Source organism: Poecilia latipinna, unplaced genomic scaffold, assembly GCF_001443285.1.
Source record: "Poecilia latipinna isolate Pla-1442-1.1 unplaced genomic scaffold, P_latipinna-1.0 Scaffold522, whole genome shotgun sequence".
Classification (NCBI taxonomy): Eukaryota; Metazoa; Chordata; class Actinopteri; order Cyprinodontiformes; family Poeciliidae; genus Poecilia; species Poecilia latipinna.
The window spans coordinates 637,403-659,192 of record NW_015113138.1 but is presented as its reverse complement, the minus strand read 5'-3'; the positions used below and the strand labels follow the sequence as shown (position 1 = coordinate 659,192).

At 38.1% G+C, this 21,790-nt stretch overlaps 3 protein-coding genes across 4 annotated transcripts in view; 1 reads left to right on the top strand and 2 right to left on the bottom strand.

Annotated features, from left to right (window-relative positions):
* Positions 1-6,662, top strand: part of phactr1 (phosphatase and actin regulator 1) — a 16,491-nt gene extending 9,829 nt beyond the window's left edge. Inside the window, exons 4-13 of one of the 2 annotated variants that reach the window (XM_015040697.1) lie at positions 489-614; positions 701-907; positions 977-1,238; positions 1,586-1,803; positions 2,148-2,304; positions 3,300-3,355; positions 3,435-3,496; positions 4,592-4,732; positions 5,243-5,319; positions 5,886-6,662. In XM_015040697.1, coding sequence (XP_014896183.1) covers positions 489-614; positions 701-907; positions 977-1,238; positions 1,586-1,803; positions 2,148-2,304; positions 3,300-3,355; positions 3,435-3,496; positions 4,592-4,732; positions 5,243-5,319; positions 5,886-5,901 — 1,322 coding nt within the window. In that variant the 3' untranslated portion in view covers positions 5,902-6,662. Of the gene's footprint in view, positions 1-488; positions 615-700; positions 1,239-1,585; positions 1,804-2,147; positions 2,305-3,299; positions 3,356-3,434; positions 3,497-4,591; positions 4,733-5,242; positions 5,320-5,885 lie in introns of both variants that reach the window. The other variant, XM_015040696.1, reaches the window with a different exon arrangement.
* A 165-nt stretch (positions 6,663-6,827) lies between these two features.
* On the bottom strand, positions 6,828-13,527 carry tbc1d7 (TBC1 domain family, member 7). Its single transcript, XM_015040698.1, has 8 exons — positions 13,307-13,527; positions 12,083-12,202; positions 10,985-11,065; positions 9,777-9,967; positions 8,207-8,344; positions 7,675-7,820; positions 7,273-7,402; positions 6,828-7,186 (listed from the first exon to the last, which is right to left on the bottom strand). Exons 2-8 carry the CDS (start codon positions 12,192-12,194, stop codon positions 7,100-7,102), a joined length of 885 nt encoding a protein of 294 aa, XP_014896184.1. The 5' UTR covers positions 12,195-12,202; positions 13,307-13,527; the 3' UTR covers positions 6,828-7,099.
* A 3,692-nt stretch (positions 13,528-17,219) lies between these two features.
* dspb (desmoplakin b) overlaps positions 17,220-21,790 on the bottom strand; it is a 38,222-nt gene continuing 33,651 nt past the window's right edge. The window contains exons 26-27 of the mRNA XM_015040656.1: positions 17,998-18,863; positions 17,220-17,806 (exon numbers count right to left, since the gene is read on the bottom strand). Coding sequence (XP_014896142.1) covers positions 17,220-17,806; positions 17,998-18,863 — 1,453 coding nt within the window. The remainder of the gene's footprint in view (positions 17,807-17,997; positions 18,864-21,790) is intronic.

The following is a 21,790-nucleotide window of genomic DNA, read 5'->3' as shown; positions in this document are numbered from 1 at the left end:
TATATATATATATATATATATATATATATATATATATATATATATATATATATATTGTTTTAGCATGAAGCTTGTACTTCCCTACATTTATATTTATTTTCAGTCATTTTGACAATATTTTATTCATGCGCTCTTTATATTTAAAAATGCATGACAGGCTATAAGTCTTTGTTGGGTTCAAATTGTCAAAACTAGCAGAAAAAAAGAGTTGCTTAGAGAGATAACTATTATTTAATTCCTTTTAATTACTTTTTTGTTTAAATTTTATATTTGAATAAACTTCATTTTCAAATTTTGAAAATAAAGTCATGCATTTTTCACAACTTAAAGTTCATCAGGTAAAGTGATGTGAATGTAATACATGGTGAACTAGCAGAGAGAACTTAAATTTGTGTCCCTCCCAATGTACAAGATAGCAGTTGTGTATTGGGAGATGAAAGCAGCCTTTCTAAAGCTTTGGTTTCTATTTTCTGTCTTTCCCTCTGTAGATGGGACATCCTCTCCAGTTCTCAGGGAGGAGGTGAAGATGGAGAACGGTCGCTCCCCAGCGCTCAGCTCTATCCCATCTGAACCTGAAGGCCCTGAGCTGATGGAAGGAGCGACAGCCGCTGTAGGTAGGAAGCAAAACCTCAACCGCCGTCATCTGTTTGGTTTTGCCAAACGTAGCGCCCTCTGACCGCTCGCTGTTGCTATTTCACAGCCGGATGTTTGGAGTTTCAAATGCAAAGCGAGGGTACATGTCAACCAGACCAGGCCCAGAACTCCAACCCGACTCCACCCGCAAAGGCCTCGGCAGCGTTTCCTGCTGACGGATCAGAATCCCCCCGCTCAAGACCTCCTACGTTACACAAACAACCGCCTGCTCTTCCACCCAAACCTTTCAGCAGACTCCCCAATCACATCACAGGTGAGCTCTTCTCCGTGCATGAATCGGTGTCCATGTTTCTCTTTCTGCTACTTCCTCCTCCTCTCGCAGACGGCACCCCTGTGAAGTTGCCGTGCATGTCAGCCAAGCTGTCTCCTCCTCTACCTCCGAAGAAGCTCCTGATCTCCGTTCCCGCGGGGTGCTTGGAGCCCTCTCCTCTTGCCTTCCAGAAGTGCCCCGGCCCACCCAGCCACACTGGGATGGGCGGACACTCGCTGCAGTATGGGGCGCTGCCGGTATCCCTGCACCCGCCCAGCAGGATCATAGAGGAACTCAACAAGACGCTTGCCCTCACCATGCAGAGGTTTGAGAGGTGAGGACGTGGTAGCCATGGAAAAAAAATCTGTATGTGTTCAACTGCATGAAAATTTTCTCTCCTTCAAGACTCTCCTTTGTCAGTTTGATAAACTTTCTCACAAACATTAAATCCACACATGAGCTTCTTGTGCTTGTATCCAAATGTATTTTGTTCTTTTTAATTCAAAACTGTTGAAACTTTTGCTCCAGTTTCAGCTGGGTGAAACTTTCTGCTGCATTTTCTGTTTAACTCATACTTTATAGTCTGAATGTTGTCTGTAGTCTGAGCTGTTGTCACATTATTACTTAAGGATTTATTTACTTGGCTGACCTCTGACATCTGACCTGCTCACTTTACTGCAGTTCCATGATGCACACTGTTCCTGCCATGATGATCGAGTGCGACGACGATAAAGAAAATCTCCCAAATGAGGCAGACTACGAAGAGCTGCCTGGCATGTACAGGGACGAGGAAGAAGAAGAAGAAGAAGAGGAGGAGGAGGAGGACGACGATGATGATGATGAAGAGGAAGAAGATGATGAAGATGAGGAGGAAGAAGATGACGATACACTGCTTACAAGTAAGCCGCTTTCTTTTTTCTACATAGAGATTTGTGTGTTGTGCTGATAATCAGCATTTAATGTAATATACTAGATTACTAAAAGTCAATAAATTACTGGAAAGTACCCAAAGGAAGAACTCTCAAAGGGGGAAAAAAAAATATGAAGAACAAATTTGGAATGTTGTTTGAAAACCTTCCACAGTGTTTGCCTACACAGGAAAAGTAAACTGAGCATCCAGCATCTTGCAAATTAGTCCTGAACACCCTGTAATATTAACAATGGAGCAAAAAAAAAAAAAAAAAAAAAAAGCCTAGTCTGAACCTGCAATCTGAAATGACATTCTTACTTTTTTCTGCTGAAGGTACGCTGGCCATGAAGGTTTTACGGAAAGACTCTCTGGCCATCAAGCTCAGTAACCGTCCATCAAAGAGAGAGCTGCAAGAGAAGAACATCCTGCCGATGCAATCGGACCAGGAGCGTCTGGAATACCGGCAACAAACCGCCACCAAACTGACCAGGTGAGGCTTCGACTCAGAGTTTAATCAGTGTTTACTGAAAGACAAGAAAGAGAGTAAGAGGTGAAGATTCAAATTGATGACATAGAAAGTGAACATCAGTGTGCAGGTTTGGGAGAAAAAAGGTGAGTCAGTGTGGAATTAGAGGTTCAGCGTGTTGCTGTTACTGACATCTAGTGGTCCAGTTGGAGGTTGCAACATCACTAAATGATCCCACATTTTCTAAACGAGGGAAAAATAAGAATACCCATAGATAAACTGCAAAAAAAAATTGATTCAGCAACTATTTCCTTTTTGGTAGGCAATACCAAAATTTATTTATTTTTTCTTCTTTCACTATGTTCAACAAAAAAGTGTCTGTTCTTTGCTTGACATAACATCTCATTGTTTAAAGTAAAATCCGACACTCTGAACTGTGTGCTTTCATTTTATTTCTAACGTTCATGTAGTTGAGCCCAATTTATGCCTATTACAGATTTAGATTCTAACTATATCCATTCAAGAAGTTGATTACTTAAGAAACAAACAAATAACAGAAATAACTTTTTAGCGAAAATATTGTATGCCAAAGATACACTTTTTATTAATCGGTGGAAAATTCATTTTTGCAAACAAGTCCTTTTCATACGTTTTTATACTTTATGTAATAGGACATCTCTCTATATATTAGTCTTTTTTTATATAGAGAGCTGATCTTACATCCTGATACTTCAAAGCTACAGTGATGGCACAGTATGTACTTCACTAACAACTAATCTGTTCTTGCTTCTTTCATCTCTGCTGATGTTTCATGGTGATCTGCAGTTTAAGCTGTGATGCAAATGTTCTGTTTGATCAAAGAACATAATAGAAGCGTTTATTAATAATCTATTTTCCATTTCTTTTTTATCCATCCTCCATCGTATATAACATTCTTTCTGAAATAAGAACAGCTTGTGGTTCTGATATTGCATACCAGCATGTGAAAATTAAAGTGTGGACTTTTTCTTCCTTTTCAGGCGGTTGAGTCAGAGGCCGACAGCAGAGGAGCTGGAACAGAGAAACATTCTGAAACGTGAGTGGCTTTGCAATTTCAGTGACAGGTTATTATTCATCGCTCGTGTTTTGACATGTTTGTTTTGTGTTGCTCCCAGCTCGAAATGATCTGGAGGAGCAGGAAGAGAAAAGAGAGATCAAGAGACATTTATCCAAAAAGGTAAGACATGCAGGAAAAACTACTATTGGTAATCTACAAACCTGATGAGATGAACCTGATTTAACCTGTGCTGTTTTTTTTGTTTTTTTTTTGTTTGTTTGTTGTTTTGTTTTGTTTTTTTGGCTGTGTAGATATTCTGAAGTAGATTTTAGATTTTCAACGGCTGACTCCTTTAAAGTGGAAAAATATTAATATTTTATGATTCAATACTTTAGGACTTAATATTTAAGAAGTGGACTTTTGTAAAAAGTTAGTAATAAAAAATGGTGGCGTTCAGTAAACGGACTAGACTTAAAAAAATAAAAATGCATTTGGTATTTCAAGCTGAAATAGTTTTAAGACTGAGATTTTTAAAGTAGAATATCTGCACATAATATTTTAATATCAGTTTTTGAGAAGCTGGTTGTTAGCTGGTAGAGACAAATTCATTAGAATTTTAAAGAACAACCTTAACAATCAAACACAGTCAGAGGTCCATCAATTCTTGTGTATCTATTACAGCTGTTGTTCCAATTTAGACCAAAATACTGTTCAGTTAAATTATTGTACTTTTTAATGAGAATTTAGACTGCTATTTATTTCCGCTCAGAATAAAAGCCAATCTGTTAATCTATTTTAATTTTGAGATGATTGACCGTCCAAACTTTGCACATTCAACCCCAAACATCTGGAATCAACAAAAGCTACATTAATGACCTGAATTTCGTAAGAGCTCCCTGGACTCAGGTGTTGGAAAGCATACTGATAAACTGGTTCTTCCCTTTTCCACAGAGAGGGACAGAATGAACAAAGACAATCAATTACAAATTGAAGAATGCGAGGATCTGATGAAAGAAATGTAGCGCTGGCTGGGACAACTCAAATTTAGTGTTTTCTTGACAGTGTAGTTCCTGTTGCTTTTAAAAACATGCAACTTCAGCACAATAAGCAGCAGATTGAAACGCTTTAGGGAGAAGCCGACACACAACGTGAATCTAAACTGCTTCTTTTAACTTGGTGGCTTCCTTTCACTTGAAATGAGTGCGTAGTTGTGGAACTTCCTTTCTCATGCAAAATATTTCGTCGTCTGTTTTTTTTTCTTCTTCCGCCGTCCAGCTCAGCAACAGGCCCACAGTGGAGGAGCTGAGGGAGGCAAAGATCCTCATTCGATTCAGCGACTACGTGGAAGTCGCTGAAGCTCAGGACTATGACAGGAGAGCAGACAAACCATGGACTCGGTTAACAGCAGCCGATAAGGTCCGGTTAAAGCACAAAACAAAACAGAACTGAAGCACACAGCACTGTAAAAAAGTATTTGTCATCCGGCAGCTCCAGACTTTGACTAGGCCACTTCATAACCTTAATTTGGGTTTCTTTAAGCCATTGAGAAGTGGGCATGCTATAGTCTGTTTCGTTGGAATCGTTGTTGCATTACCAAAGTACACTTTGAGTTTATTTTCACAAACTGATGAATTACTAAAACGTAATTTTGGTAGTTGGTTCCTTTGATAACTCCATTTTTGCTCCATTTTTTTCTCTATTTGTTGTTAATGACTGTGATTTTCTGGAGACACAATGACTTAGAAATTGCAATGCTTTAAAGAAATAAACCTCTTTGTGTCTACCCAATTTATGTTTGTCTGCAGTAAAATTAGTTTTAATTGAACCTTTAAAGTGAGGGGAAAAATAGTTCACAGCACTTTTTTAAAATAAAATCTGGATTTAATCGGGTTGTATTTGTTTCTGTGCATTTCTGTTTGTCCTCAGGCTGCCATCAGAAAAGAGCTGAATGAGTTTAAAAGCACAGAGATGGAGGTGCACGAGTCGAGCCGCCATCTGACCAGGTTTGTGAAAAAACTCCGTTAAATGACCCTGCAGTAGTCGGTGAAAGTCCTGCTGTTCTACACGACACACAACTATTATCAGTTTGAGTTCCACTTGGTCAGCCTCAAGCTGCTGACTCTGTACCTAAATCATAATTAAAGGCAGCCAAGCATGAACGTTCCAATCATCTTCCAAACTGGAAGGTCCTATCAGGAAACTTCTGAAACCGAAATTACTTTTGGCTGCCAGATTGGTGCAGCAGAGACGCCACTGCTTTACTGTTTGATCATAACCCAGCAACACAAATGAGGCTGCAGGAAAAGTACAGAGTTTAAGAGGAATGGCTGTGGAATTGCGCCGCTCATGGTAGCAACATGTCGGAGTTGCTCCGTTACATTACTTCAGTTTTTTTATGGAAACTTTTGATCATTTTCCTTGGTTTAGATGTTGCAAAGCTGCATTTGATAATTATTCCTTTTTGTGTGGCTGTGCACATAGAATTTTTGTTCTTTACCAGGAAATATTGTGAGTCTTTACATATTTCATTAACAGATTGAGAATTTATTTTAATCTTTCCCCTCTGCAGGTTTCATCGGCCGTAGTCTGCACTTCTGCTGCCACATTTTTAAGACCTTAATCTTAAAAAAAAGTATCCGCTGCCCTCGAACTGCTGATCGGCATCAACCTGTTTGAGTCAGGAAGTAGGAGCAAAAACTTTCAGATGTTGGAGGTTTGTTGGGCTGAAAAAGAAACAAATTCAGAACTGTTGTTTTCCCTCAATGGGAATTTTGATGACTTCTTGATATTCAAAAGCTTTTAACTGTCATTTTTATGATGAAGAGGAGGGAATATTTAATTTTGCCACACTTCTGATGTTGGGGAATCTGTGCCAAGTTTGTGGAAGGGAACAGTGTTTCTTTTTTTATTATTATTTTATAATCCTCTTCGTTGGCATTTGGAGGGAACACATTAGTCTAAAAATTGAGCCAACTTGTCCTGAAATCAGAATCAAAAACCAAATCGACTCCCAGAAATTTTACATTTTAACTCGCCAGAGTTCGGTAATCTGCTGCGTCACTGTGCCTACAGTAGTGTTTACAATAATTTTTGAATTGCCAAATGACTATTTAAAATTGAATACTAGTTATTGACGCAGCTAAGTGACTGAACTGTCTGGGATCCGCCTTTTTAAAATCAAACATGAGAAACCTGCCACCTTACAGCTCAAACTGCATCCACAAATTTGTACTTCTGGCTGTGTTACTGAGGATTTATTTAACTCTGCGTGTGTGTGTGTGTTTTTGTGTGTGAATAAGAGTCAGTGTTCCTGCTGCCTCTTGTATGTTTGAAACTGTTTTGGGAGGAAAAATATTCTCAGACTTCTAAGAGGATGTACATAAACCGAAAGGATTTTCAAATGTTCTTTTTGTAAACGGAGAACTGCATGTTGATATTAATTTATTGTGAGTATTCGATGATGTATGGCATTTCTTAAACAAAAAAAGAAACTTATAAAAAAAAAAAATGCACGTTTGTGTTTGTGATTTTAATTAGAAAGAAATCCACATCCATAATTGGTAGTTCTTCAGTCTTCATCGCAACTTCATTGTCCGTCCCATTACAGTTTGTAGTGTTCTCAGTTGGGAGATGACATCCAGAAAAATGTTTTGGAATCCTCATCAGAAGGGGTTCCTGATGAGTTTTGGGTTAAGCTCGGCAGAAATTATCCCATCAGACAGAATGCTGTGGTCTCCTGGTAGAAGGAGGCAGGATTCCTGCTGCAGTCCTGAGTCGACATGGCTACACGGCGTGGTTCGGGTTGCCGCAGTATTTCTGCCACAAATCGATGGCTTTGGTGACGATAGCGTCTGTGTTTTCCTGAGGTATCTGGAAGACAAAGATTAAGATCTTAAACAGAGGCAAGTTTATATATATATATATATATATATATATTTTTTTTTTTTTTTTCTTACATTACACAGGAACTTAACCACGCCCTCTGGCCGGGTGTGGCCCATTAACATGATCTTATAGCTGAGCAGTATCTCCAGGGCGACAAAAACCAGGATCTTACAGGAGCCACTGATCACTTTGTCCCACACCCTGTAAAAAAATAAATAAATAAAAATAAACACTTAAAGGCCTCAGAAATAGTAACATGATAGTATGAGCCACAAGGAATTATTCTTGGCATCTTCAAGTGATGCAGTTAAGGAAAATGAAACCTTTTCTAATAAGTTAATCCCAAACAACTGCATTTCCTGTTGTTTCTTAGTTTGCAGCAAGACCACTTTGAACATTTTGTCAAAAAACCTGTGAATAGATTGATGTACTGTCTAGGTTTGGTAGGATTAGGGTGATGGCTGTAAACTGACCTCTGCAGGCTGGATTCAGGCAGGCAGCCGGCAAAGCAGCGCTTGAACCACAGGCTGTACGGCAGCTGAGGCAGCGCCCCGACGCTCCTCAGGTGGTTCAGCAGCCGAGGTTCCTCCTGACTCAGATAATGTTCCAGACTCTTTGGCTACAACAGAGCAAACCCCAAAAATAAGAAGAAAACTTAGCACTGATGGAAACTATTGCAGAACTTAATTTTATGGCCTCATTTATACAAAATAGTATCGATTCAAGAGCAGTTAATACTTCTTAGACAACTTTCTACTGGATGGGCGATACAGGCAAAATTCCTAGTGGAAAACTCCAACATTGTACGTCTTGTAATTTACAAATAAAGAATAAAAAAGGTAAGGACGGGTTACTTTGCTGAGCTTTTATGCATTTATTGCATCTAAAATTAATCGGGTGGATCCAGCCGTAAAATGACCTATTTCATGTTTTAAAAACAAATTCAAAATTTAAATTCAGCTGGAAAACATGTTAGTTTTTCTCGGAGTCACAAGTAACACTTACGAGGTGAGGAAGCGAGTCTCCAAACTTAATGTGGAACTGATTTATGAAACACTTGATCAGCCAGTAGCAGTCGATGGAATCGTCAACAATCTCCTCCATGGCTCTGCTGATGGCCAGGAAGTCTTCATTCTCGTCATTCTGGAAATGAAACACAGCAATATTTAGCAAAACAAACCTTTGTACGTGCTGGAGTCTCCAGTATTGCAGTGTGAATTTACTATTAAGTCAGACTAAATTTTTTCCTATTTTATATCCTGTAGTTTTACCAAGATTATTTCTATCTGCTTAATGCCAAAATAATGTGAGAAATTAAGAGAATTTGACAAATTCAGGACTTTTCAGACATTTCTTTAGTATTTTCCTTTCAGCTTTTTCCACAAATTTTCTGAGACTGAGATAAGAAGGCTTTTTTAAATGGTCACATCAAACTACTGAATTTATTGTTCAAAAGACACTCTCTTATAGATTTGGTGATATTCTTAGGTTCCATTTGCAAAAACCATGTGTAACCAATGTTCATTTTCACATAATTCGCATGTTTTCACCTCATGATGGCATCTATTTTGTAAAATGCACCAGTCCCTCCTGCAGTAAAACATCCTCACAACATGAAGGGTTGCTGTTCTCAGGTATGTAAGCATGTCTATTTTTCCCCCTCCAAATACAACAGTGCAATTTATTGACATCAGAGCACGGAATCACACATTTTAATTTTGCACCTGAATACATTTGCAAACTGTAATCTGGCATTTTATGTTGGTTTTGGAGTGGTTCTTTCTTCCTCATTCAGTAGTTTTTCAGAACTCGGTTTACTGGATATGACCTCTCACTAGCTTCATCCAGCTTCTTCACAAGGTCTGTTTGCTTTTGCTCTGGGACTGATATGTACACTTTACCTCTGAGACACAGACCCTGTCTTCATCCTAAACCCTATTATGGCACAACATTCTCAAATGTTTATTCTTGTGGATAAATGTTAAAACAGAAGAACATTGCATCTTAAGGCATCTGATATTTGCACCAAAGAATGAATCCGCCTTGTGGAAGTTCACTGTTCTCTTCCTGATTATCTTTGCAGATTTATTTATTTTTTTTTATTTCTCCATGATATCATACAAACATGTTTGGGGTGTTGCCTCAACCCTCCAGCAGTTCTAGCCTGACGCTTGGGAAGTGTGAGGCAAGACGTTTGCCGTTTCAAACATATTTTGGTTTGCTGCAATAAAATCAGGAGAGACAAGCTGGGGGATCTAAAACCTCATTCCCATGACAAACCCAAGAATGTGGGGTTTGCTTCTGCAATTACTGGCACCAATGCTTTTAATTTAGTTGGTTATGTCTTGATGACTTTCACAAACAACTCTTTGAGATATCTGGTTTTAGCTGGCTATAACTCAGTACGTTGCTAATAAAATAAAAAAAAAGCTTCAAATTCCAAGTGTGATGGAGCTCAGCTTTAATTATGTAAAATCTGGACCACAACCGAGCCATTATTCAATGAATCATTTCCTGAAGATAAGAGTGTATGCAGCGTCAGTTCAGCGCTGATCCACAGAGTGTTACATCTCACCGGCGGTAAGGTCTCGGAGCATCGCGGGAGCACCTGGCTTTCCAGCTGGAACATCCGTAGGTAGATGTGGGTGGAGGGCGTAGATGAGTTGATGTATCTCATCACCTCCAAAGCTTCCACAATGTCCTGGTACTGCTCCTTCCTGTAGCCTCCAACCAAAGAGTGAGAGTCACTGTGTGGAGGGAGGATACCTGCAGTAATAATGACAGTCAGAGACGATGGAAGGTGAGATGTTGTCAGTTTATAATCCCTCTACACAACTACACTTCAAGAAGACAATTAAACCAAATTACAGCTATGAGAAAAAGTAAGTACACCCCATGATTTGACAGCTTGTAGAATGATTTTAAGCAGCTATAACTCATATTCAGCGTTTTGTGACTGGCTTTATTGGTCTCTCACGTCATTATGGAGGAAGTTTGGAACACATCAGTTTGCCGACATCTGCACAGCTTTTTTAATGTGTCACACAGCACTATCCATCAGGATGGCACCTGGACTTGGACTGGACCATTGTAATCACTGTCCTGTTTCTACATAAGACCATCGTCGACTCCATGACAGAGTCACCGTGATCATCATTCCTCCACCACCATGCTTCGCAGTTGATGCTCTTCATTCTGGCCAAACATCTCCACTTTGAGTTTTTTGTAATTTCCACAACATTGCACGGTCTGACCTTGAGATAAGTTTGATGGAGAGTCTATTCCTGGGCATATTAGTAGAGGTTGTAAATGCTTACACTTGTAACTGACTTTCCCTGAAGAATTGATCGACATTAGATGGTTTGGAAATGGACTTTTATCCTTTCCTAGACAGATGTGCAGTAACAGAAGCATACGGCAGTTACTTCCTTCTTAAATACTTTTCCCATAATTGATTTCATGAAAAAATAAGTGTTGGTAAGTGGTTAAATTATTCTGACATAAAATTGACAAGAATATTTAGTAAATAAGATAAAGCCAAGTAAAGTATATGTCATGCGGCTTTAACAGTAGGATGATGATATTGAGAGCACAGTTACCATACAGAATGATTAACCAGTAGGGAAACGTTGTTTCATATTCAAATTTCACAAGTGATTGCTGTGTGCTTTAAATGCTTTCTGTTCATTTTTCTTCAATTTTAAAAGGAAGTATTAGTCTAAAAAAAGCACAAGCAGATATTTTGGTGAATGTGTGTGTGTGTGTGTGTGTGTGGTTTCTTACCCAGCAGCACCTTCCAAACATGAATCCTATACATGGATGGGAGAGGGAACCTCTGACTGAAGGTGCTGAGTTTTTCTAGATCTGCAGGACGGTAAAATTATTCAGTTGTTTTGATTAGTTAATAATCTCTCACCAATACAACATATGTCATTATTGTATTTTGTTTTCAGTAGTGCTACAGACAAACTTCATAATAAAAAAAAAAAAAATCAAATTTTCATCAGTTTTACCACTTATTTAAGCAGCATTTCAATAATAAGGTTTAAATGATGCTGTAACTGCAGTTCACATGTCAACAAATATGATTTTACCTCAGCAAATCATTGCTTTAAAGTAACACTGTCTCAAGAAGATGCAGCATAAGTTAAATGTATCACATTAGGTCAACACAATAAAAATATTCTAATAAAATTTTTAATTGGATATTTACTCCAACAGTATGCCACAGCTTCTTTATTCCCATTTACCAAATGTTCATACTTTTCAATACTCAGTTCTCTAGTTTTATATTTCCATCAGTTTTTATGACATAATGGATATATGTATACAAAGATGCTGCTGAATCTGCTTGCAAATCAGAAAAAAGTTGTAATAATTGTTATTTGGACAAACATAGACCATTTAAAATCTTTAAAACTTGGAAACAGGACAGGATTAGCCTAGATTAAATACAGATCCTTTAAATCACAGTTTGCCACCAGCAAAACATTCATTTCACAAAATCTAAAAAGGAATTTAAATCACTTGTTTAGCATCTAAATCCAATCTGGTTAAAACCAGAAATATTTATGAGCTGCATAATCTGTTGTGCAGTGGCAAAGCAGAGGTGAAGTCAAGGCCTTTATAGAAATCTTTAGAAAAAACCCTGATTTTTTTTTTTTTTAAATTCATATCTTTTTCTCCCTTTCATTTAATTTGAGAAGACGTAAAACTGCAAAACCTTTTATTTTCTTCATACCCATCTAACTTAGCCACACTTGGGGAAAATACAAAACTAATTTAATAATTTTCAGGGCTGTGTAAGGAAGTAATGTTCCAAAGAACCCCCATCTAGCATGTGCGTTTCTGACATGTTTTTGTTCTAAAAGTGTTGCCTACCCAGTGGATTGTCCTTGAGAAGTATTTCCAGTGATTTTTTCTCCTCCACTCCTCTGAAACCCACTTTTTCATAATACGCAGAACGAAAGTTCCTCTGAGGGTCATCAGCCATGATGTAACCTGTACAATCAGATCCAAAAGCAGACATCTTTAGTGGTTCTGTAAATTTACAGTGACGACAATTCACGGTTTTTAGATTATTCTGCAGAGTAACAATATTGGAAAGAGCATTAGTAAAGTAAAAACTGAAATCACTTTTGTTATATTTTTGCTATAACAAAATAGTTATCAAACTTCCCTTCGTTGCAGTTATCTCAAAATCAATCAGCAAGGGATCAGAATCTGCCAATATTTCCTTGACTCTAATATTTTATCAGCTCATAACTAAAAAAAAATATTTCCCCCCTATTGTTTCATTACATAAAAATAAACAACTCATACCTGTCTTGGTTTACAAACACATATGGCTTATTAGGAATTTACTAAAATTCAAATAAAGACCAGGGACATCTGATTTGATGAGTAAATGGATACAATCTTGTAATTCTTTAATTTTCAATTGGCTTTTGTTGTAAAGAAACCTGGGCCACATTGTTTCTCTTTTATGATTTGGTGCGTCTGCATAGTCATATCATTTTATCAAACTAACTATCCAACTGGTAAATAAATAAATAAATGAGACAGAAAATGTTGAAATCCTCTTTCGTTAGCCGTGGTTCTCCCCAAAGACACAAGCGTGCAGTCTCAACTATGCATCAGAACGTCTTCAGAGAAAGGAAACTGCTGCTATGAATATTAAAGCTGAAATAACAGTGTTCTCTATCTTAAAGTACGTCAGGATGGGAGGCTTAGTAGGAGTGAAAAAGGCTTTGGGATGTCAAGAAGGGTCCAGAAAGCACAAACACTGTATAATACTGAGGAAGGTACAATAGTGTTGAAAATTGGGTCAACACTGGGACCCAATTTTCAAGTGGGTGTATCTGCATGTACAATTAAAAACAAAATTAATAGACTTTCAAAAGAAAGTCAAACAATATTTGATGATAGTCTGTGGTTTTTCCAACAGAAAACGTTGAACCTGTGCTCAGTAAACTCCCCAGATCTGAAACTTACGGAAACACTGCCAATAAGATAATGAGGGAAAGATTTATGAATCTCTTGATGTGCAAGGGCAACGAGAAACAATATGTAAAACTACGTGACATGACAACATAATCGTCTCACCTTGGTGTACTTCACAGCGTCCCCAGTTTGTTGTTATCCTCAATCCTACCTTCGTTGTTTCTGGTTGTGGGAACCGAAAGCTTGAACACGTCACTTTTAAAACTCGAAATAATAAATGTCTTGATTTTACTCTTTGATGTTTACATTATCTGTTAGGCTACTGAATTAGATTCAACTGGAAGTTGTTGCACCAGATGCTACACTAAAAATTACAAGCCGCTGACGTATAGAATACAACTTCCGGGTACTACTATCAAAATAAAATCCTTAAGTGAAGTTTTTATATTTAATCAATATCGTTTTATTTCTATTTTATATTAACAGAATCGTAAAATATAAATATATCATAAATTTTATCCAGCCTGCTAGCTAAATTTAGCTTTTCGCTTTTTTTAAATCTCACAATTAGCCCTTATTTAGAAGGTCTGTGACGAAATTGAAGAGGCAGGTCTCGGATAGATATGATGCGTTTAATTTGCCTCGGATATTAAAAATCTGGGGTAGAAAATATCTAGCCACTTCGTGTCGGCTTTCGTGTGTTCCAAGATAATTTTATATGGTTACAGTAAAATTATCTACTTTCACTAACCAGTTAATTATTTTTTATAGATGTTCCTACTTTATATAAAGAACAATTTGTGGACAGTTCAATAACTTATTTCTTCCTTCTTCCTTTCAAACAAAAAAGGGCTAATTTGATTATGTTCTACTCTATTTGAGTATGCCCAAGAGTTTTCTGAAATGTAAAAAGTAGTAGGGCACAGAAGATATCTTCAGGTAAGTGGCCCAGTAAAGTTATCTAATAACATTTATGCTGCATTATTTAACGACATACTGAGGGGGTGCAACTTCTTCAACCAGGTATGCATGTAGCTGTCTCTCTATGCAGGAGCAAGCAAGTACACATTTTGAACACGGATGCATGCAGAGTGGACTATGATTATATTTTAGACGACTGTTAAATGAAATTTAAGACAGAGAGGTCAAGTTTAGATCTGAATCCATTGTGAGTTGAAGTTTGTAGAAGGGAGTACTACTGTATTTTGCTGTTTATTTAAATTTGTGGTTTAAAATGGACTAGTGATGCAATGATGGCTTCTCCAGGATGTACCCCATTTCTTGCAACTGAGGCATGCATAAAAAGTGTTTGGAAAAAACACAATTATCATAACTAACTTTATAGCAGGTCAAATAGAGTGGAACTAATTATTACTTTTAATGAATATGTTGAATGATGTTTCAGAACTTGTAATGTCTTCACAGCTAATTTACATCTGTGTCACAATGTATTGTATATAGTTGCAAGTAACCAGGCTTGCATGAAATGTCATATGCTATACACAGATGTAACAAAGGTTCAAAATTAAATAATACAAAATAAAACCACATTTAGGCCACTCAGCAAAACATCTGCAATAAAGCTAACTAACATTGCAAAATGGCTATTCATTTGCAATATGAAATTGTCCTAGTTCAGTCATGTTTGCTCTGTCACACAAAGCAAACATGTTTGCTTTGTTTGTTTTTTGTTCTTGTTGGACATTCAGCCATGAAGGACTGAAAGAGACTTTTAAAGGTGGTATGAGCATCGATTCAACATGTACTCTGTTTTAACTCTGTTTCTAGTAGCAGGAGGAGGAGGAGCTTCAGAAGAAAATTCTGTGATGTCACAGTTTGAAATGTAAAATGTATTATTTAGTACTGCTCCAGGCTCACCTACCTGTCCAGGTACCCTTTTTTCTGTTTTTTCTGTTAAAACTAATTAACACACTCCAATTTCCTCATGAAATAAATCTGGATACTCTATATTCACCAGCCATACAGAACTATGATATCAATTTGTTGGTTCTATTCTTCCCTCAAGTAGTTTTAGCTTAATCCTTTTATCTTTTTCTCAGTCATTTTAGTTGTGTGTGTTACTTGCTTAGTGAGTTGGTTGAATAAAATGTTTTAACTGTGAAGTTGAATTTTTTTTTTTTAATAAATACTTGTATAATTGAGAGAAGTTGTCTATGTTTAGTCCATATCCATGTGCGACATCCTGCTGCACAGATGACATCAGTTCTAGACTTATGCCTTCATCTATTCTTATTTTAAAAACATAGGCCTTATCAGGCAAAAATGATAAATAATAACTAAGACTGAACACTTTGACTATATATTTAAACTTTTTTCTCTATAATGAGAAATGCTGCTTGGACTAAGTAATTTTTTTATTCAATTACTAGTTTTATTACTAGTTACCATAAGCAGTTTTAATAATTATTCGCAGCCAACGTTGTCTCTTTCTGAAGTGCAACATTCTTTTTCTGATATTTTCTTAAGGCCATTTGGTTGGGTTTTAATTTTTTACTTTAATGAAAAGTTTTGAATGTGCCAATAAAACTGAGGAACAAGTAGTAAATTACACATAAAATAAGAGGATAAATATGTCTTCAATGTGTTAAGTTATTGTTTAAGAAGAACCACGCACAAAGATGGTTTCAAATCCACAAGAGTACAAACTCTTCTTTAATAAATGATGGTAACAAAATAAACAGCGTATATGGTGCTAATCAGAAAACAGAATCCTTTAAAAAAATTGCTCAGTAAAATAAAACCATTAAACCAATAATGTCAATAAACATATACCCCAGAAAACAAACATAGATCATATTTCAATGATTCATGAAACAAAAGCTGATTATAGTAATTATTCAAATTGAGAAGTTAGCCATATTCCATGAAACTTTGGAAAATAATACTTTTGAAACAGAGCATGCAAAAACAAATATGGCAATAATTAAGATTTTTTTAAGGATACCAATTATAATCATAACACATTTATTTACTCTCCAAATACCTTAAGGTGGCTGTTAATAATACTTTTGTTGATTGTCATAAATCTGTTCTGTAAGTGTTCTTCATATCTTTTACTTGAAGCGCCAAAGACAAAGTAAAACCAAATGCAAAAAAAAAGAACGAAAAACATTTCTACTGCACAGAGAGAAAATATTTAGTAAATTCCCCACACACTGACAATATTGTAAAAATGATTACTTAATTTGCAAGAAAAGTGGATAAATGTAAAAGCCTCTGCATTTTATGGATTTATCTGGTAGAGGAAAAGCTGGTAAAAGTAGTTAAATTATATTGTGTTAATGATGAACCCAGATCAAAACTGCTTCTGCGGGAGCCCCTTTGTGAACCACTTCTAGATCCTGTCTTGGATCCTGGGGCTGAAGCAACATTGTATGGACTGCTGATACCTCTAGAAGATATAGATGATGCCTGAAGCATTTTCACCCCAGTGCCCTCTTCAACTAGACAGTTATCAAGGATTTCATTGTAAGAAACTCTAAGTTTGCTTTTGGGACATGTCAAATTTTTTGTATGGTTTTTGACATCCTGGAGCTTTTGTGCCATTCTTTGATCCAGCCAATCCATTGTCAAAGCATCCTCGATGCTTCTTCTACAGCCCTTTTCTGGGTCATAAAGCCCCCCTGTTGCAGCCTGGAACTCCAGAAATCTCTGCCCCGCCTCATATGGTAGCCACATTTCCTTTATGGCCAGAGCAGCTGACAACTTCTTTTTGGTTTTTAAATCCTCAAAACCAAAATAGGCTTTCTGGGCAGGTTTTAGTTTAGTGACCATGTCATTAGCTATTAAACCCATTTGGGAAGCCTCTTGTATGCTGACCCTCTTGCCATCTGTGGGATTCACAATTCCTCCAGTGCAAGCCTGGGCCTCAAGCAATCTCTGGGCTGTGATAGAATCTACTAGACCCCGATTTAAAGCCTCTGTGATAGAAATCTTCTCTAATGCCTCTGTGTCAAAAATGGCTCCTAAAGGCTCCACCTCGCCAACTGGTTCAAGAGGAGGGGACAGAGTGATCGATACATAGGATTCCTGCTTCAGGGAGTCTGAACATTTTTCAGCGACAACGCTGGATGGTGAGCGTTTCTCTATGATTGTGGTAGTTTTTGTCGTAGTTGTTTTGGTGACTGTAGGAGATAACGCCCTCGATACAACAGTTGATGAAGAAGAAGATGAGGAAGATGATGTAATCGATGGAACAGGGACTACTGATTTTTTTGAGGTTGATGATGTTACTGAAGATGAGCTTAAAGAACCTGAAGTTCCTGAAGTGGATAGCATTGATGAAGAAGAGGATGAGGAAGATGATGTAATCGATGGAACAGGGACTACTGATGTTTTTGAGGTTGATGATGTTACTGAAGATGAGCTTAAAGAACCTGAAGTTCCTGAAGTGGATAGCATTGATGAAGAAGAGGATGATGAAGATGATGTAATCGATGGAACAGGGACTACTGATGTTTTTGAGGTTGATGATGTTACTGAAGATGAGCTTAAAGAAGCTGAAGTTCCTGAAGTGGATAGCATTGATGATGATGAAGATGTAACTGATAATCTTCCTGATGGTTCTGGGATTAAGTTTGATGATGATACAGATGATGATGATGATGATGATGATGAAGATGATGATGATTTGTGTGTAGCCTGATTACAGATGATATCTGCAAATTGATTGATGGTGATAGCTTGTGAGCGATACTGCTCCACAACAGACTGATCAATGACTTGCTTCTCCAGCAGGTCATTGATGTCATATCGTCTTCCAGTTGACCTGTCATTGATAACAAACCGCATGGAGCCATCTGGAGCGGTGATAGTAATCTCTTCCCACTCACATTCCTGCTCTAACAGCTCCAGGTAGGTGTTATAGTCAATATACTTTTTGTCGTATGCTTCACGTATTGTCATCTCTTTACCAGTCTCTGGATCCACAATAATCACTCTCCTCTTTCTTACTGTGTTCTTTTTGCTTGACTCCTGCTTCTTTTTGTCTATGATTGGCAACAGAATAAGCCCAGTTTTCTCATCTGAGATACAACGTTTTTTAAGTTCCAGATAGGTCAGGTTTTCCTCTGTGTTGGGGTCAAAGAAACCTTTAGTGTCATCACTTTCGTCAGTCAGGATCTTATTCATTTCTTCATTAAAATAGCCTCTACTATATGCAATATTCACATCAATACGGTGGCTGTGTTGGGGATCAATGATACCTCCACTGGCAATCTGGGCCTCCAGCAGACGAATGCCATGACCCTTCTCCACTAGAGAATTTTCTATGGCCTGAAAGAGGGAGATTATCTCACCTGTTACAGGCATTTTGTAACCGGTAACAGCTTTTTCTGCTGAAAGCAGTTTTTCCTTAAACTCTGGCCCAAAAAGCCTTTTATTGTAGGCTTCAGCAACAGTCAGAAAGAGATTATTGATAGGATCAATCATAAAACCTGATGCAGCTTGGGCTTCAAGTAGTTCTAGAGTGGTGCCAGGTCGCAGAAGTCCATTTTTCATAGCTTGATAGATTGATAGGACTTTATTACTGGCTTCATCATAAACTCCTGCTATGCAAGTGGAACCTCCCAAGTATGGCCTAAGGCGATCCTCAATGTCTTGGGTTGTAAGTTTGCCTGCGTTCAGCTGATCCGCATCTGATTTGCTTAACAACTTTGCTTCTACCAGCTCTATAACAGACACCTCGTTTCGAAGTCCCCTTATAGTTGATTGTTTAGGTTTAGGGAGAAGCAAAAGTCCAGTGTTGGGATCAGATTTACATTTTGTCTTCAGTGATGCATATGTAGTTGGTTGTTGAGTATCTGGGTCTAGATAGCACTTGGGAGACTTATTCAGTGCCTGATAGAGTTCCTCATCAATAAGACCTTGTTTCTTTGCAATGTTTTTTGGTAGGAAAACACTGACACTAGGGTCCAAAATTCCACCAACCGAGTCCTGAGCCTGAAGGAGCTGTAGTGCAGTGTCTTTGTTAATTATTCCCTTTCTCATGGCTTGGCCAGCTGACAGAAATTTGGCAGTATCTGGATCTTGATACCCGATAGCAGCAGTTTCAGCTGAAAACAATATTGATTCATTTTCTTTGTCTACTAGTCCTCTGGCACATGCTTCTTTTACTGTATGTTTCTTATTTGTCCTGGGGTCAATGATGTAACCTGTAGCTGCCTGGGCAAGAAGAAGTTTGTTAGCACTGTCAGATGATATGATTTTCTGTTTTTTTGCTTCTGTGAAGGACATTTGTCCAAGAGGCCCAGCAGCTACACCAGCAATTAATCCTGTCCCTTTTAAAAACATTTTAATATCTACAGAAACCTCTGAAACAGTTCTCTTCCCTTTCATTAGTTGGTCAAATGTTTGTTTGTCCAGAACTCCACAATCTAGGAGCTGCTGTGCTGTGACTGTCTTGTGGACACCATCAAAAAATAATTTGGAGGGGTCAAGCTTCCCTGACACTGGCAAAATATGTAAACCAGTGTGAGTGTTTGTGTTACATTTTGCCTTCAGCGCCCCATAGCTGACATTGTGTTCAGTTTCTGGGTCAAGATAACAAGGAGGATTCTGTTTAAGAGCATGCATGAGTTTTTCATCTAACAGGTTTCGCTTTAAAGCTACATCTTTAGGTAGAAATACACTAAGATTGGGGTCTAAAATTCCTCCAACTGAATCTTGGGCCTGTAAAAGATTTAGGCCAGTTGTCTCACCAATTAAACCTTTTTTCATGGCCTCAAACAATGACATTAACTGTCCTGAACTAGGATCTTTAAAGCCAATGGCAGCACTTTCAGCTGCTAACAGCCTAATTTGGTCTTTAAAATCCACCACTCCTCTGATACATGCCACCTCTACAGTCAATTTCTGCTCTGTTTTAGGGTCAATGATGTGTCCTGTGGCAGCCTGGGCATCCAACAGTAAATTTGCACTGTCTTCTGATATGATCTTCAGTTTCTTAGCTTCTGAAAAAGAAATGTTGCCTTGAGTGCTACTATTTACACCAGCAATGGAACCAGTCCCTTTAAGATTAACCTTCTTATCTGCAGATACCTCTGGGATAGTTTTCTCTCCTTTGATCAACATGTTAAATGTTGATTGGTCAAGAACACCACAATCCAACAACTGCTGTGCTGAAACTGGCTTGCGTAAGCCATCAAACATAATTTTGGAGGGATCTTTCTTTTCAGCAAGAGAAAGAAGCATCAGACCAGTTCGAGGCTCTGTTGGGCATTTTTTCTTTAAAGACCCATAGCTTGCACTATGCTCTGTTTCTGGGTCAATGTAACATTCAGGATTCTGTTTAAGTGCATAAACAAGGTCTTGATCCAAAAGGTTGTGTTTCAGAGCAGTTTCAATAGGGAGGAAAATACTGAGATTTGGATCAAGAATGCCCCCGGCCGATTCCTGGGCCTGCAGCAAACGCACTGCTGTCTTTTTGTCGATTATTGCCTTCTTCATTGCCTCAAACACTGACAAAGATTTTCCAGTGTGAGGATCCTTGAAGCCAACAGCAGCAGATTCTGCTGCTAAAAGTTTATCTCGAATACTTCTGTCCACCACTCCCCTTGCACAAGCCTCTTCTACTGTCCACTTCTGATTGGTTATTGGGTCAATGATGTGACCTGTGGCAGCCTGGGCTTCCAGCAACAAATCTGCACTTTCTGGAAGCATTTGCATCTTTTTCTTGGCCTCTGAAATGGACATTTTTCCTAACGATCCAACAGTGACCCCAGCAATAGACTCTGTTCCTTTTAGAAATAGTTTTTTGTCTACAGAAACCTCTGGGACAGTTTTCTGCCCTTTGATCAACTTCTCAAATGTTGGTTTATCAAGAATGCCACATTCAAATAATTTTTGCGCAGAGACTGTCTTGCGAACGCCATCAAACATGAGTTTGGAAGGATCTTTCTTCTCAGCAAGAGGAAGAAGCACCAGCCCAGTTCGAGATTCGATTGGGCATTTTTTCTTTAAAGCACCATAGCTAACACGATGCTCTGTGTCTGGGTCAATATAACACTGTGGGTTCTGTGTGAGTGCATGAACAAGGTCTTGATCCAAAAGACAGCATTTCAAAGCAGTTTCTTTTGATAGGAAAACACTCAGATTTGGATCAAGAATGCCCCCTGCAGATTCCTGGGCCTGCAGCAAACACACTGCTGTCTTTTTGTCAATTAATGCTTTCTTCATCGCCTCAAACACTGATAGAGATTTTCCAGTGTGAGGATCCTTGAATCCAACAGCTGCAGCTTCAGCTGCTAAGAGTTTATCTCGAATACCTCTGTCCACCACTCCCCTTGCACAAGCCTCTTCTACTGTCAATTTCTGATTGGTTATTGGGTCAATGATGTGACCTGTGGCTGCCTGGGCTTCCAGAAGCAAATCTGCACTCTCTAGGGGCATTAGCATCTGCTTCTTTGCCTCTGAAATTGACATTTTTTCTGAAGATCCAACTTTGACACCAGCAATGGATCCTGTTCCTTTTAGAAATATCTTTTTATCTTCAGAAACTTCTGGGACAGTTTTCTCCCCCTTGATCAACTTGCTAAATGTTGGTTTGTCAAGAACACCGCATTCTAATAATTGCTGTGCAGAGACTGGCTTGCGAATGCCATCAAACATCAGTTTGGAGGGATCTTT